This window comes from Ruditapes philippinarum, unplaced genomic scaffold (assembly GCF_026571515.1).
Source record: "Ruditapes philippinarum isolate M1 unplaced genomic scaffold, ASM2657151v2 ctg1573_1_1_1_1, whole genome shotgun sequence".
NCBI classification, from domain to species: domain Eukaryota; kingdom Metazoa; phylum Mollusca; class Bivalvia; order Venerida; family Veneridae; genus Ruditapes; species Ruditapes philippinarum.
In genome coordinates, this window is record NW_026862214.1 from 212,341 (window position 1) to 230,144 (window position 17,804).

Genomic DNA, 17,804 nt, shown 5'->3' on the forward strand with positions numbered 1-17,804 from the left:
ATATTATTTTTGATGTATTAATTTTCTTCATTTATCTGTTGGCACAAATAAGTATACAACTTGTATAACGATAATAACCCATGTAATATGCACAACGTATGTTACTGATTTATTTGAGTGAGAGTAGTGTTTTGTAATTTTCGTCACATTTTAAATAGGCAATTGTTCTTAATATTACAAAGTGTTGTACACAAGGCATATTTTTTCCATTTCTGTTACTTTGTATATGAAAATTTGGTTGTGAATGATAATGTACAAAGGGGCACCTGAGGTCTTTCTACACGTAAAGCTGGAAAGAGTCGCCATATGACCTATACTTTGGTGGTGCTGACGATGTTAAACCCAACCAAAAATAAATAAATAAATTTGTAACTGAAGGTTATATCAATTTGTTTGTAAAAGAAGCAGTTTGCTATAAGTTTTGTTGAAATTTGTTTATATGAAAGCTGTGTTGCAATAAGTTTTGTTGAAATTTGTTTATATGAAAGCTGTGTTGCTATAAGTTTTGTTGAAATTTGTTTATATGAAAGCAGTGTTGCAATAAGTTGTGTGTCGATTTGTTTATATGAAAGCAGTATTTCAATAAGTTTTGTTGAAATTTGTTTATATGAAAGCAGTGTTGCAATAAGTTTTGTGTCAATTTGTTTATATGAAAGCTGTGTTGCTATAAGTTTTGTATATTTGTTTATATGAAAGCAGTGTTGCAATAAGTTGTGTGTCGATTTGTTTATATGAAAGCAGTATTGCAATAAGTTTTGTTGAAATTTGTTTATATGAAAGCAGTGTTGCAATAAGTTTTGTGTCAATTTGTTTATATGAAAGCTGTGTTGCAATAAGTTTTGTGTCAATTTGTTTATATGAAAGCTGTGTTGCAATAAGTTTTGTCAATTTGTTTATATGAAAGCTGTGTTGCAATAAGTTTTGTGTCAATTTGTTTATATGAAAGCAGTGTTGCAATAAGTTTTGTGTCAATTTGTTTATATGAAAGCAGTATTGCAATAAGTTTTGTTGAAATTTGTTTATATGAAAGCAGTGTTGCAATACGTTTTGTGTCAATTTGTTTATATGAAAGCTGTGTTGCAATAAGTTTTGTGTTGATTTGTTTACATGAAAGCTGTGTTGCAATAAGTTTTGTCAATTTATTTATATGAAAGCTGTGTTACAATAACTTGTTTAAATGTTGCAATAAGTATTGTCAATTTGTTCAGATGAAGTACTTTATACTTTCCACAAAAGCCAGGAAAACAGGTTTAGATTATATAGTTTTCATGACATTTTTTTGTCATTTTGTGGACTTCTATTTATCATTAGTGTTCTTTTAATTTCATTGTTTGTGGGATTGGAGCATATTCATTGTTTGATTGAATCATGAGTTGGCCTTATTGAATAATTCAACAGGTAAAGTACATGTTTTCCAGGCAAATAACCCTATAGACTTGTGTCACACATGCATTAAGTATTCATGAACGTTCCAGAATATAAATTGGAAAATGTGGAGGCTTTAGTCGTAGAATTTCTGCCTAATAGATAGTTATGGAAAATGCATTTTTGTGGTGATTAATAAGCATTGTGTTTGTTAATTGGCATTTGTTTTGTCGGGTATTAGTTTGTTATACACCTACATATATACAACTTTGTGATTTTTTAGAACAATTTTATGGTATTAATAGACAATACATCAGTTGGAAATGTGTTTATCTTACGGTTAACAGAGTATACTTTAAAATTTTATAGCTTCCATAATAACTTTTAAACAAAATTGATATTAATTCTAATTTTTCTTTTCATTATTCAAGCACATTTATAGTTTTTGTTAATATTTTTAAAGGAATAATATATGAATATCTATTTGGAAAGATGGATTATCTAAAAAAATGTTTGAATTTTGTCAGTTTTATCAGTTTGTCTGGAAATAAAGAGCTTAAACCCCTTTTGCTACTGGAAAACGTGGCTTTAATAGACATGTCATAACTTTGGATTTTGAATTGTTCTTTGCTACTTTGGATTTGGAAATGTCACTTTGTCTCTTAGAATATTGAACTGTTCTTTTGGATTTGGAAATGACCATTGATACTTTGGATTTTGAAATGTCCTTTGTCACTTTGGATTTAGAAACGTCCTTTGTCACTTTAAATTTTGAAGTGTTCTTTTGGATTTGGAAATGTTCATTTAGAAATATCCTTTGCCACTTTGAATATTGAACTGTTGTTTTGGATTTGCATATGTCCATTGAGAAATTTTCAGATATGGAAATGTTAGAACAGTATAGAGTGCGTCCAGACAGGTTTTGTCTTGCTGGAAAATGAGGATGATGTATTTAAATGAAACTAGTGAATGGAATTGATTACAGGAAATTATTTTAGTCTTAAATATCATTAACTTGGTTAATTTTCAGGGCACCTTCAGGGAAGGAAGTAGGGCAGATGGGGGGCACATTAAGAGGGAAAGTAAGGCAGATGAGGGCACATTAAGTAGGGAAAGTAGGGTAGATGAGAGGTAACCTTCAGGGGGAGGGGAAAGTAGGGCAGATGAGGGCACCTTCAGGGGGGAAAGTAGGGTAGATGAGGGCACCTTCAGGGAGGGAAAAGTAGGGCAGATGAGGGCACCTTCAGGGAGGGGAAGTAAGTCAAACAAGGGCACCTTCAGGAGGGAAAGTAGGGCAGATGAGGGCACCTTCAGGAGGGAAAGTATGGCAGACAAGGGCACCTTCAGGAGGGAAAGTAGGGCAGATGAGAGTACCTAAGTAGGGCAGATGAGGGCACATTCAGGAGGGAAAGTAAGACAGACAAGGGCACCTTCAGGAGGGAAAGTAGGGCAGATGAGGGCACATTTGGGAGGGAAAATAGGGCATATGGAGGCACATTAAGGAGGGAAAGTAGGGCAGATGATGGTACCTCCAGGAGGGAAAGTAAGGCAGATTGGGGCATCTTTAGGAGGGGAAGTAGGGCACCAAAAGACCTAATTCATAGAGGGACAATTTAGAGACTTTTTCCTCCATTTAATAAATGATCTTAGCACTTAACAACAACTTCCAAAGAAGGTTAAAGCCATTAAGTATATATACTTATACAAACAGTAATTGTTCTTGGTATATAATGGATGTTGTATGCTATAATACATAATGCATATATATAGGTGAATGTCACAGGTCATACAACACTATTGATTTTCACTTTACAATCGAGTCACCTCCAATTGTTTATTTACCCAATACTAACATAACATCAGTGATTGAGTACAATTATTGTTGTCGGCAGTTGGTAGAATATTGAAATATGCACCATTTCCAGGATTTATTGGAATTTGTATCATATATCAAGATTTATTTTTACATATAGACTTCAGCTCATGTTGGTTATATTTCGGAGACAAATTGAGAGTGAGTCATTGAAAATCCATGAGTGTCTTGATTGTGGATGCATTTTAAATAAATGTGTAGGTGAAGAAAAACATGTACAAATGGTTTGAAAATTTGATAAGGAAAGGATAGTTAATAATATGTTTACTTTCGGAAAGGATGGCTAATAGTTTGTTTACTTTTAGAAAGGATAGTTTATAGTTTGTATACTTTTGGAAAGGATGGTTCATAGTTTATTTACTTTCGTAGAGATTCAACTAATGTTATTGATGTTGGACTTGAATGTTTCAAAGATTTTAGATGGATTTTGAACGAGTATTTGGATTTTGAATGAATATTTGGATTTTAAATGAGTATTTGGATCTTGAATGAGTATTTGGATTTTGAATGAATATTTGGATTTTGAATGAGTATTTGGATTTTGAATGAGTATTTGGATTTTGAATGAATATTTGGATTTTGAATGAGTATTTGGATTTTGAATGAATATTTTGATTGTGAATGAGTATTTAGATCTAGGATCCCGTTGTATGGAGTTTGAACAAGTTTGAAATTTTTAAATTTGAGTTTTTATTATCTTTTACCAGTATTTAGATTTTTTTTTTTGATAGTTTGTACTTGCACAAACTACTTTTATCTTTATGTTTAAAAGTACACTATGCCTACCAATTGTTTCACCTTTAGAAAGATCATGTTACATAGAAAGTAGTGCTGAATGTGAATTTATTTGTAATAAAAATAGTAAAATATAAACAAAGTAGTAATTTCAATTCCATACACAATATGAAATAACTATAAATATACCAATTGCCAAAAAGCAACAGAAGCAAAACATGGTTCAGGTAATTGGCCAATGACAAACCTTTTGGAAACTGTAACAGGAAACCAAAAATAAAAAGATTTTTAAACTTAAAAATAAAAGCATTTCTGGGGCGTTATAGGCCTTTTAATTTGAACAAGTATTGGGTCTTGCACAAGTAATTGGAGCTTTTTGTTTGTATTTTGAACAAGCATTTCAATGATGAACAAGCGAACAAAATTACAAGTACATGTGTTTGGGTTTTTTAATCAGCATTAAAATGTAGAACTCGAAATATTTTGCCGAAGTAGAGACTTTGTGATGAAGAAGCAGAAACAAGATTCAATAGTATTGTCTGATATTTGTAGTATTTACATACATTATTTGAATTTGTTTGGTTTATTTGCAAATTTAGCATATTTCGTAATTGGTGTATTTGGCAATGTTTTAGACAGTTGCCTTTTGTTGTTTGTCTGAGAATGGTTCTCTGTTGTTTCCTGTAGGAGCCATATTGCTAATATAACATAGTATGAAATGTTCTTGACTGGTACCATAATTATAATGTTTAAGTCGGAAATAGAAATTTTTTAAATGAATTTTAAAAAACTGGATTCTTTCAGCAAAAAGGATTTTGTGTGTTTTTTTCTCAAATAAAAAATGTTGGATTCAGGTTACAGAATAATTGTTTTTGCTGTTTAAATGATCCAATAGCTATTTGTGACAACACTTAATTATGTTTAATGTATAAATATGAGATTTAAACCTTTTAAGTAAATTTGATAGATACCTTACTAACTGGGATCACTTTTTTCTGTAAAATAAAAAATAACAACTAGATTTGTAATAGTCATTTCTAATTTACTGTACAATGTCGTAGTTGTTAAATGCAGAAATCTGATGAGTCATATACAAGGGCACTTGATTTCTTTTAATTTAGTGAAGAACATGTTCTGGAACTGTTTGATTCATAGTATTGATTAAATTTGATTGTTCTGTGTAGGACATTATATAGAGTTTCTGACTATATTATTGTCTTCATTTATTTGATATATCTAATTTAGTGATATAATTCTGTCTGCCAGTGGATTATCTCCAGACACTTAATCTACAAAATATAATAATATTGCTGATTGTAAAACATAATTACTATGCAAGTCTTTATTTTTTTTTAAAGGCATATTTTGCCTCAGAAACGAATATATCAAAAAGGGCAAAAATGAGTTTTATAACATCTAAAATATGGATTGGGTTTAGATAATGTTAAATGTTTTTCGCCACAGCAAAGTCACTACGTGCTGAAAATGAAATTATTTGTCATAAAAGTAGCAAAATATAAACAGAGTAGTATTTTGATTTCCAAACAAAATCCTATAACTGCACTAATTGCCAATTGTAACAGATTCAGGTGTCTGGCCAATGAGGAAGTTTATAGAAAATAATATTTACAGGACATCAAAATACGAAAAGCTTGCCAGAAATAAAAATAAAAGCATTTCTGAGGCATAATGGGCCTTTAAAAATGCAACTTTAACAAACCTTTTACCATAAATTAATAATTTTGTGCTTTATAGGATTTGTACTACTTTAAATATTTACTGTTGATTGTAATTATTGGGGATTTCAAGATAGAGAAGGATATCGTGTAATTGCACAGATGTCACACACTGGTTTTGCTTGATCTAATTGGCAAAGTCCTAAGTAATTAGGGCTGCATGCACTCAGAAGAAAAAATGTTCTGACAGATTTATTGTAAAAGGAGATTGAACTTTTTGTTGCAAGATGATTGTAGTTATGATGATGGAGGTGAAGATAATGAAGACAATGGTGGTGATGATGATGACGTTGTTGATGATGATGTTGTTGTTGTTGATGATGATGATGATGATGATGAAGAAGACAATGATGATGATGATTATGATGGTAGTGATGATGATGGTGGTGGTGGTGATTATGATGAAGATGACAATGGTGATAATAATGATAAATATGTATGTGATGATGGTGATGGTGATGATGATGATGGTATGACGAGGATGGAATCTATATAATAAAGATACAGTAAGGTTTGATGTCACCATCATATTTGAGCCAATCTGTTGTTATAAAACAACAGTCATGCTGTTGGACCTAAAAGATTCTCAAGTTTTTTTCTTTACATCTTGCAAGCTTGACACTGACAACAAGTACAGTCAAACCTGTGTGAAAGACCACCTCCAAATAAGACCACCCTGTGAATAAAGACAAACTCTTCAACAAATCTTCTTTGATTAAATACATCTAAATTGCCTCAAAATAAAGATCACTTGTCTGGAAAGACTATGTTTAGTCTCTCTTTTGGATGACCTTTGTTTACAGATTGGTCAGTATTTCCAAGTTTCAAAGTCTGACAAATCTTTGACACAAATAAGGAGGCTGTAAGGGTAAAAAGTAACAGTGTGTAGAAGCCTAGGATATTGAGCAATAGAATATGTAGATTGGCATGTAATTGTCTGACTGAGTTTAAGTAAACTATTTATTGATGTAACCTGGTGTTACTGATGGCAACGCTTAAACATTTAATAGTGTTATTTCCCATTGGAACATACACAAATGTAATTTTTTTGAAGACTTCATAGCAATTTTCCAGAATAATCAATAAGTTAATGTTAGACTTGTTAGGAAATGAGTTATATTGTCTGTATTAAATTTTACGGTTTTGAATGCCGGATATATCAATCATTACCTGCGATGTGAATTGTTGCCACACGTTTGTTTTATTATTATATTTCTGTAATATTTATTGATACAATTTTAAAAAGTTCTGGCAAAACTGGATTATTTCAATAAAATGCTTACACGGGTTCAAGGGCGCTGTATGGTTTAGTCGTTGAGATAGCTGACATTTACTATCGCTTGCCGCTCATGATTGCTACTTAGGTCCAAATCTTGTCAGGGATTACAAAACTTTTTATGGAATTACTTAAGCGATTCAGGTATTTGAAAGATGGTCAGCTATTTTTACCAGGTGCAAGCTTGTACTTTGTGCCTTAATTTATCCACCACTGGTTAAAGTGGAAAGTTTGTTAAATGATCATAAAGGGTTTCAAAAACTATACAGTCACATTGTTTTCATGTTCAAATGGTCATAGAAAATGAGGGAGAGAGTTTTAGGGTGTCTGTGGCTTGGAGGTTAAAATAATAATGCAAGGAGGGGCACCTAAGGTCTTCCTTTAATTTAGGTTCTTAACCTCTTCGTTGTGGTTTTTCTCAAGAATAAACAAATTTCAGAGACAGCAAAATTTAGCTTTTTTCCTTTTAATAGGGTCAGTATGTTGCTGAAAAACAAACAGCCCCTTGTGGCTAAGGGGATGCCTTTATGGGTTAAAGTATCAGAATTGTAGCCACCGTTTAACCCTGTGTGATCATAAGAGGCGACTAAATGGGTTCTTATTTCTAGAGTCTATGCATCTCTTAGCTTCAGCAGAGGAGATAATTTTGACTCCTGATGTTGCTTTGTAACACTTAAGGTTAGCTAAAATCATCTTTTCTGTTTTGGCACCATATGACCGGAACTGTGTCAGTGCACTATAAAACCAAACAAAAACAAAAAAACACAAACAGAAAAAGGAAAATAATACCAATATTACTACATTGACAACAGATATGCCTATTTTTTGTTGTATATACTAACTATAGTAACTTGTCTGAAATACAAAACAAATATATCACTTAATGTGACATCAGTTTACATCGCTGTAGCAAAAGTAGTAAATCTTAAATCATTACTATGACAACTGAATATAAAACTAGAAAATTCTTTAATTGTACAGAGATATATACTCAGCGACGATTGTCAAGTGTATTCTTTCTTATTATAGTGAATAAATATATACGCCATTTGGATTATGTTGAATAAATTTTTCAAATATATTTTATGAATTATTTAACGAAAAGAAATGTTTAAAATTTGTGTGTTGAGACGAATTTGAAAAGTATAATGTATGTCACGGTTGAATATTTTTCGTAAGTTTAATAGTCGCCTGTATTTTGATGTATATAATTATCAGTTAGAAGTGGATCAGATTTGAGTGTTGTCAGTAAATTTGTCAGATTCTTAATAATTGAGATGTGTGTTTCAATTGTCAAAAAGTGTTGTACTTGGGATTATTTTAATTAGCAACCTTATTCCAAGGGATCTCATGCAACAAAGACTTCACAAGGTGTTTTGTTGTTGTTACAAGCATAAACTGTTTATAGGAAATGTTGTCAGGGAAAGCTAATTTTGGAGCTTGCTGGTTGTATATTGTCAGAGATAGGATGTTGTTTGTTGGCAGATAGTGATAAAATACCAGTAACTAGTGTCAAGGTCGTTTGTTGTAAGGTAGTTCTAATGTCAAGGACACTTGTTGTCATGAAGTAATAATGTCATGGTCACTTGTCAGGTAATTCTAATTTCATGGAAATTAGTTTTTGTCAGGAAGTTCTAATCTCAAGGACACTTTGTAGTTAATCCATGGCAACTGTTGTCAGGTTTTGATAGTTTAAAGGACTCTTGTTCATATGAATTGGCACTTGTCAAATTTTGATATTATTATGAGCAATTTTCAGATTTTGATATTTTGACATTTGATTAATTTCAAGGGCACTAATTAGTCTTGTTATGTTTATTTTAAGGGTACATGTCAGATAATAAAAATCTCACAAGACACTTGTCTGATTTTGATAATTTCCATGATAGCTTTTGTCAGATTTTGATCATTTCAATTTCAAGGATAGTTGTTGTCAGTTATATTTTGATAATTTCAAGGACACTTTTCAGATTTTGATAATTTCAAGGGCACCTGTTGTTAGATGTTGTTCAATTCAATGACATTTTTTGTCTGTTTTAAACATGATCAAAGAATATTATTCAACAGATTATGTTGTTGTCAGGAATAGTAAGGGAATAATGATGTCTTAGACAGTAAAAGTCATGAAGTTTTTGTGAGTGATTATTTTTGTTGCATTGATATAGTGTCAGATACCATTTGATCTACCTTAAGCTTTTTGACAAAGTTCTGTTAGCATTTAAATGGATATAATGTGACCAACAAGTCGGCTTTTATCTGTTTTCTCTATTGTAAGAGACAGACTGCATTTTTGTTTCTTTCTGAATGACCTTTATCATTTTTTTGAAAGGTTTCCAGAGATCTTTGTATTCATCGAGCTATTTTGCGTAAATGTTTTGCTGCCATTCCTATGACGAGATTACGAAATGTTGAAATGTTACTATTTTGGTTAGGTTGAATCTATAGTGCATTGGACAACATATAAAAGGTCAAGTCTAAATCTGAAACTGATGTTATGTACGAGGATTGCTCTAGACTGATCGACTGCTGTATTTGCATGTTATTAGCCTTCTCCTTAAGGAATAATTTAGGACGTATTCCAGCATTGGCGATTAATTCGGTATTTTTATCCGAGGCAATTTATTCCATGTTGCTATGTATGAATTTTCCATCTCTGCAGAATTTTGATATTACGATTGTGGTGGAAATGCAAGGATTTTGTTTACCTATTGATTAATATGACAAGTTGTTACGAATTCCAGTTTTGTAGAAATTGATCTCGTTTTATAACAAGATTTCATATTTTTATGATTTTGTTTTTTTACTTTTAAAGGTTATTTTGATTGATACTTGGCTATTGAAGTTTGTGATTGTGATTTAAAGCATTAAATAAATACGATGACAATAAGCAAGTGATTGATTTCCTGGATTGTTAGACAAATACAGTGAAATTTAAGTGTTATATGATTATAGATAACAACATTAAAGTTGATATTGCTATGAAATAAACATACTGTGAATGCATTTCTTGTACTAAAGGCACCAAAAATGGATTAAAATAAAAACCAAAAAAACTTGAAATTATAAAAAAAATGGTTTCAAAAAAATTGTTGTATGTGAAAAGTGAATAATATTAAATGATACAAAATATTTTGTTGACATTCTGGAAATTGGAAGTAAATATACAAAGATTCTGTCACTATGGTAACAGCTCATCATAATTACGACAGTCAAGGGGAGACAACGCCATTCTTGGCTCATCAGTATTCATTGGTAAGATTTAAAAAAAAAAAAAAAAATTTGCAATATTTTAAAATGCAGAAAATAATAGGTCTACGGGAAAACATTTACCGTAATACTTCTTACATTGTTGTTGTTGTTACTTTGACCCCAACAGTAATGTTGGTGTGACTCTACAGGTATATAAGAAAAGTGGAATTTTAGTAGGAAAAAAACACAGATTATTGTGAATTACACATGTTGATATATACTAAAATTTTTCTAAAATGCAGTTTCATCTGGGGTATATTAAAAGTAATTATGAAATATTTATAAATGTGTTCATGATTGGACTTCCATTGCTTGAGTGGTTAAGATCTCTGATTTCAGCAGTCCCTGGGTTGAGAGGTGGAGTCCATAAACTTAACTAGGTCACTGATCTGCTGTAGGGTACATTGAACTATTACAGGACCCATTTCCGTCTGTCAAGTATTGATAGCTTTTAGTCTACTCATTTCAACTGTACATCTACCCAATTGCAACCAGTTTAGACCAAGATTATCCAGCACTTTTTGAATTATTTCTTTAATAATATAATGGATGGTTTTTCGTTCGTACCTGAAATAATGCACGGAAGGGCACCTGAGGTCTTCCTCCACCAGTAAAGCTGGAACATCTTCAAATGACCTATGTCGGTGTTAGGCAAAACCCAGTCAAACAAATAATGGATGGTTTTGTTCAGATTGAACGAGGAAATAAAGTTGATTTAAGATATTGATTTAGCCTGATAATGATTTATTTTATGATTGTTAAGTTGTATATTTGTATATTACAGGGGTCACAAGATTCGAACTTTAGCCAGCAGTCCTCAGATGTCTCCCTGGATGAGGAGGTAGAAGCAATACGCAGTGAAACCGCTAAACAGGCCCTGGCCCAGCTCGATAAAGCACGGGTAAGTTTTGTTTTTTCTATAGTGAAACTTTTCAGGGCTCACATTTCTATAGCGAAACTTTTCAGGGCTCAAATTTCTATAGTGAAACTTCTTCAGGACTCAAATTTCTATAGCTAAACTCCACAGGGCTCACATTTAAACACTTTATAGCAAATCAGCAAAATTAGTAGAAGCAAATTGGTAAAATTTAGTTTGTAGAAAATTGGCATAATTTTAGTTTAAAGAATGAAAAATACTATGATACAGATTAGGGAATTCAAGTTCAGTGTACTTTTAGCACTTTGAAATTTCTTGTTCTACGAAATTTTACAAGTGCAAAAAAAAATTGTACATGTCAGAGTTCTTAATGATTGAAAAGGTTTTTTAAGTCACTGAAAAACCTCTACCTTAAAATACTCATGGAAATATTTGAGTAGTTTTCCTCCACCAATTAAATTTCATAGGAGCTATCATGTGACTGAAAATAGCACTATTATAATTATGTGCTGACCAAATATGAAAAAAATGGCTTTAATTTTTGTGGGATAAAACATATTGTATGAGCATCTATTGATACTTATATTTCTTGAAATAATGTTTCATAATTTACACGTTTTATCTTGTTTCAGTTAAAGCCAGTAGCGTTTGCTGTTAGAACAAATGTATCATATGATGGCACGGGTGGGGATGAAAATTCTCGTGCTCCGGGTCAAACGGTGTCTTTCCAAGTAAAAGATTTCTTACATATAAAAGAGGTAAGATTTTTCACTGCTATGTATTAATAAATCATTTTTGTTTAGCCAATGATGCTTTTCACATGGTATGTTTTACCTCCCCTGGCCATCATTATGAGTGTGGTGGTATTGGTAGTTTACACTCCGGATCATGGCAGTAAGCTACATTGAATTTACCAGAGCACAGTGCAGCCACCGCATCATTCCTGGGTAGGCTGTCAAGCAGTTTACCAGTACTAGTTGCCTTTACTTCCACAAGGAACTGAAACTTCTGTACATACCAGAGCAGAGGTACAGTGCGAATGACCGTAGAAATTATTTCATGATCAGTCACAACGAAAGTGACTTTGGCCATCTGGGAATCAAACCTGGGTCGCCCAATTTACAGTCCAACGCTCTACCTATTGATCTATCCGGACGGCTTTCATTTTCCAATACATTATATGCTTTAGATAAGATAAAAATTTCTCTCAATTTTAGCATCTAAGATTATAAAAATCTTTAAGGTATTGGTGCTTTAATAATATTTTCCTTCATATAAAAAAAGTAAGTTTACAAGTGTCATAATGTGATTATGAAGATATCACTTATTGACTAATAAATTTGTTTCATTTCAGAAATTCAATAATGATTGGTGGATAGGTCGGCTGGTAAAAGAAGGTTGTGATGTGGGGTTTATACCCAGTCCTGCCAAACTAGAGAGTATTAAACAGCACTTGAGTGGTTCCAGCAGGTCCAAAAATAACCCAACGTGAGTAAATGTACTGTTTTAATAAACTTTGAAATTCGAGACTATTTTTACAATCTTACACTGGTTACTGTTACAGATAGGAATGTCCAGCTTGAGAGAAAGTTCTGAGTTATTTATAAGTTATATTGCTATGCAGCACTATTTTCTTTTAGAGTGTCACCCTCATTTATAATAGGACGCAACAAATTTTTGCATTGGATGATTCATCATTTAAAAAGCCCTATGATCCTTGAGCAGGTTTTTAAAAGCAACATGTTTTTCATTGGTTGTCCTTGCCACCTGAGACTTAATTCATTTGTTGTCAAGGCTGAGCCATTATTGTTGTCATGGCCCGGGCCAAAGCACAATTTTCCCCAGTACAACTTTGTGAAATTTCAGTTTGATATTCAAGAATATCCTTAGAGATGTTATTTGCACATATATATTGTCTTACGCACATCATGAGCTCATGACTCTCTTCAAACAACAGCAAAGTGATGTCGGCTAGAGGGTGTACGATAACATTTTCTGGCACTGTTGCAAACACTGGTGCAAATCCTGATTTAATATTCAAGAATATTCCATTTTAAGATGGAATCAGTTCGAGGCTATTGTTCACGTTAATATTCCAGCATCTACGTTTTGACTGATTGCTTTCTCGTCTGAATGTACTTTTTTCACAGTCATTGAACTTAACTTGGTGAGAATTTTTCTGACTTGTGGTAAATTGCTATATCTTTTAAAGAGTGCAAAACTTACACTGAAGACACTTTGGAATTGATTTCCACTAACTTGTAAATTGCTGCAAAATAGGGTTTTTGGGTTGGGGGTTGCCAAACTTTACGTGGGAAAACTTTGTTTTGTTTTTCTTTTGCCAATCTTTCATGTTGGAGACTTGTTTTTAGCAAAATATGAACTCTTGATATGATTTTGGTCTGCTGCATTATTTAAATCATCTGGTTTGTCACCAAACATTGATAAGTTTGAAGGGGGAAAAAACAGTAAAAATATTTCATCAGTTATTGTAGTGTACGTTCCAAAAGCAACATGTTTTTCATTGGATGTCCTGGCATGACCATTTGAAACTTAATTCATTTGTTGTCAAGGCTCGGCCACCTTTGTTGTCACGACCCGGGCCAAAGCATATTTCTTACAAGTGAAAACACTAGAAAATCCAGTTTGAAGAACAGGCTTACAGATGTTTTATGCCCATATACAATGTCTTACACGCATCATGAGCTCACGATTTTCTTCAAACAACAGCAAAGTCTAACCCTGTGACATCTGACGGGGACAAAAAGACACCTGTGCCACAGGAATAGAGCCAGGTCAGCTGAACTAGACTTGGTGCTTCTCGTCCAAAGTGTTTTGATATCAAACTCATATAACCTTTAACCTGCTTTAATTTCTTAAATCTTCTTGTTCAGCTTCCATTTTGGAACTGTTCATTATCAAATTTGGAGATATAAAAACGAAAAAAAGATATTCAGCCAACACGTATAGAGCATTGTCAGACTGCAGGACCTTGAAGGTTAACATGGCTCTATACTGGTGGCAAAGGCTTATAATTTTTGGTTCCATGCAGGGTAAAGGTTAAAAAAACAACAACAACAATTGAATGAACCAGATTCCAAAGCAGGACATTTCAAATATTCCAATTAAGTGGAGTGAGATGCAGAATTAGAGCTTTATTATCAGCTACATTGCAACTGCATTGAGGCGGAAGTGAAATATCTCTCTCTCAATATCGAAGTCTTAATTGGTTTCTACTGTGTAACCTTTTCTTTTATCAGTGATTAAATATTTGCGCTGTGTCTTAGGATTAATTCCTGGTTTTTTCCTCCCTTCCGTTTCTAATCTGATCATTTAGTACACTGCATGAGGACTAGAAGTTATTTGTAGTTGCTATTGTAGTTTAGTATCAAACAACAATTCATTACCCATTCAATACAGGCGTCCCAACTTTACGTAGGAGATTTTATGTTTATGAGAGTATTGCTTCTTTACAAATTAAGTTATTTCATTAGCAAAAAAGTAACACCAAGGCGGAAACTTGAAAAGAAATATATGTCATTGTCAGATGTGTTTTTTGGGGGAAAATATAATTCTGTAAGAATTTCCACTTCACATTTGATGGTAACGACTTTTACAATGAAGGTAGCCCAGTGTTGATAACTTAGTGGATGTCTTGGTCTGTCTGTCTGTCCATTCCATCCATGGAAAGAGAGATTCTAAATAAGTTTATTTGCACTTGATAAGTAAATGCTTGCCTTATTAATTAAGATATAAATGTCTTATATGCAAGAACCATATTGATTGTTCAAAGGTCAAGGTTATATTAAGGTGTCAATTGTCTTAACTAATTTGCTGCTATAATTTACTTAATGCCAGGACTTAAACTTTATAAATCACTTTAATAGCACATATGATTTGTGTTTCTGTGACACTGTGCTTAAATAGAATTATAACCACTTCATATAAGCTCAAAGGTCAAGGTCATGGTTAGAGGTCAAAAGTCATAAAAATATGCACAGACTTTACAGTCAATTATTTTTAGCTCACCTGTCACAAAGTGACAGGGTGAGCTTTTGTGATCGCTTTTCGTCCGGCGTCCGTCCGTCCGTCCGGCGTCCGTCCGTAAACTTTTACTTTAAATGACATCTCCTCATAAACCACTAAGCCAATTTCATCCAAACTTCACAGGAATGTTCCTTTGGTGGTCACCTTTAAAAAAATTGTTCAAAGAATTTAATTCCATGCAGAACTCTGGTTGCCATGGCAACCGAAAGAAAAAACTTTAAATATCTTCTTTTAAAAAACCCTAAGAGCTAGAGCTTAGATATTTGGCATGAAACATCTTCTAGTGAGTGTCTACCAAGTTTGTTCAAATAAAAGCCCTGGGGTCAAAATTTGCCCCGCCCCAGGGGGTCATTGATTTTCCCTATATGCATATAGTAAAAACTTTGAAAATCTTCTTTTAAAGAACCCAAAGAGCTAGAGCTAAGATATTTGGCATGAAACATCTACTAATGAGTGTCTACCAAGTTTGTTCAAATAAAAGCCCTGGGGTCAAAATTGGTCCCGCCCCAGGGGGTCATTGATTTTGACCCTATATGCATATAGTAAAAACTTAAAAAATCTTCTTTTAAAGAACTCAAAGAGCTAGAGCTTAGATATTTAGCATGAAACATCTTCTAGTGAATGTCTACAAAGTTTGTTCAAATAAAAGCCCTGGGGTCAAAATTGGCCCCGCCCCGGGGGTCATTGATTTTCCTTATATGTGTATAGCAAAAACTTAAAATCTTCTTTGAAAAAACCCAAATAGCTAGAGTTTAGATATTAAGCATGAAACATGTTCTAGTAAGTGTCTACAAAGTTTGTTCAAATAAAAGCCCTGGGGTCAAAACTGGCCCCGCCCCAGGGGTGTCATTGTTTTTAACTATATGTGTATAGTAAAAACTTAAAAAAATCTTCTTTTAAAAAGCCCAATGAGCTAGAGCTTAGATGTTTAGCATGAAACATCTTCTTATGGGTGTGTGGGGGGGGGGGGCTATATACAGGTGAGCGACCTCAGGGCCATCATGGCCCTCTTGTTTAAAATGTTAAGATGTTGTTTACTTTCTGATTTTATATACAATGTACAAGTATATACATGTACAGGTATAGGTGTATTTGCTAAGACCACCAAGAAGATAGTTGCTTCACATGTGATATACACATTCATCAGCATTGACTTTTAAGACATTAAAAGCCAATGTTACCATTTTAGATAGGCAGCTATTGCTTTAATTTAGGCTGTGTGGGAATGAAATTAAAGATAATGGTACAAAAACTGTGTATAGTGTTCAGAATGGCTGGACTGAAAATGTATTTGGGTCAGTATTACACTTAGGATTTTAAGGATGGCTGAAGTTCAGAATGCTCCTTCTTAGGTATCCCCCTCTATGCACAGGACAGTTAAATTTGCGGTCTTGCACCATTTGTATACAGCTCAAAAGTTAACATATGACCTGAACAGTCATGAAATTCAAAACCTTGTGTATAAATTACACCCAACAACTAAACTGACATAGTTCTTCTATTCTTGACCGGCTTGCTATTCAGTCAATAACACAGTTCTTCTATTATTGCATGGCTAAATTGCTGCTCAGTCAATACGTATTTTTTTTAATTTTCCCTAAAGTTAATGAATAGTGTGGTCCCAGAATGAAATATGGACAAGTGCATTGAAAGATGTTTAATAGGGAGGGGTGTGGGGTTGTAATGAAGTTTCAGTCATTAACTGTAGTAATAGTGATATTTGAGAGTTCTGATTATGGTATAAATGTCTCTAGAGAATGAGAAGTGTATATTTGATATGCTCGGAGTTCTGTTGTGTTTCGCCACTGGCAGACATCCACTGCAGTATTGATTAAACTCTTGCATATTTTCCTTGTATCCCTCTACATACCATAGTTCTATTAAGTCTTTCAGTGAGGATGGCTAAATTACCAAGAAATTTGAGACGAGTTTTTTGTTTTTAGGTAATAGGAAATGTTAATGAAATTTGAGTAATTGTTTCATCAGAAAGTCACAATATAATATATTATCATGCATATTAAAACATCTTCATATACATGTATGCCTAGAACAGTTTCAGCAAACAGTTGATAAAGCTCCTTCCTTTTTGCCATTCTTTAACCTGTATCAATCTAAATATCTTTAATGGAGTTGTCCATTTTTATGGTCTCTACTTTAAGTGTGTTGAGGGATTTAGATTTGCCTTTGTCCATCCGTCTGTGAGTGCGTTCTCATATTGTGTCACATTACCTCTTAAAGTGCTTGGACTTTACAGGAATGTTGATGAGCATGAGATGTTGTGAACTTAATTCAGTGGATTAATTCAGTTTTGTCAGTTATTGCCCTTGACTTAGTAGTAGAAATTTTCAATTTGTGTCATGCATAATAAAAAACTTAAATTTTCAATTTGTGTCGCGCATAGCTCAAAAGATAATATATTATATCACTAAGCCATGAAACTTTACAGGAATGTTGGTCAGCATGTGTTCTTATGCACCTGAGGCTTTGCTTGTATATTCAGTATTTGTAGAGTTATAGCCCTTGAGTTTGTAAAAATATTGCAATTTTTAACTTGTGACACCAGTTGCCCAGTAGATTACAGAAACCAAAGTCTAGATATGATGTCTAATTCATTAGTATGGAAGGTCTTTGGCTATGAGGAATAAC

General features: G+C 33.1%; 1 protein-coding gene across 10 annotated transcripts in view; it reads left to right on the top strand.

The window, feature by feature from the left end:
* The window catches only part of LOC132718308 (voltage-dependent L-type calcium channel subunit beta-1-like), a 79,810-nt gene that overhangs the window by 47,532 nt on the left and 14,474 nt on the right, over positions 1-17,804 (top strand). For 9 of the 10 annotated variants that reach the window (XM_060702010.1, XM_060702012.1, XM_060702008.1 and 6 more), the window contains 3 exons: positions 11,019-11,135; positions 11,744-11,869; positions 12,466-12,599. In XM_060702010.1, coding sequence (XP_060557993.1) covers positions 11,019-11,135; positions 11,744-11,869; positions 12,466-12,599 — 377 coding nt within the window. Of the gene's footprint in view, positions 1-10,039; positions 10,238-11,018; positions 11,136-11,743; positions 11,870-12,465; positions 12,600-17,804 lie in introns of those variants that run through there. The other variant, XM_060702011.1, reaches the window with a different exon arrangement.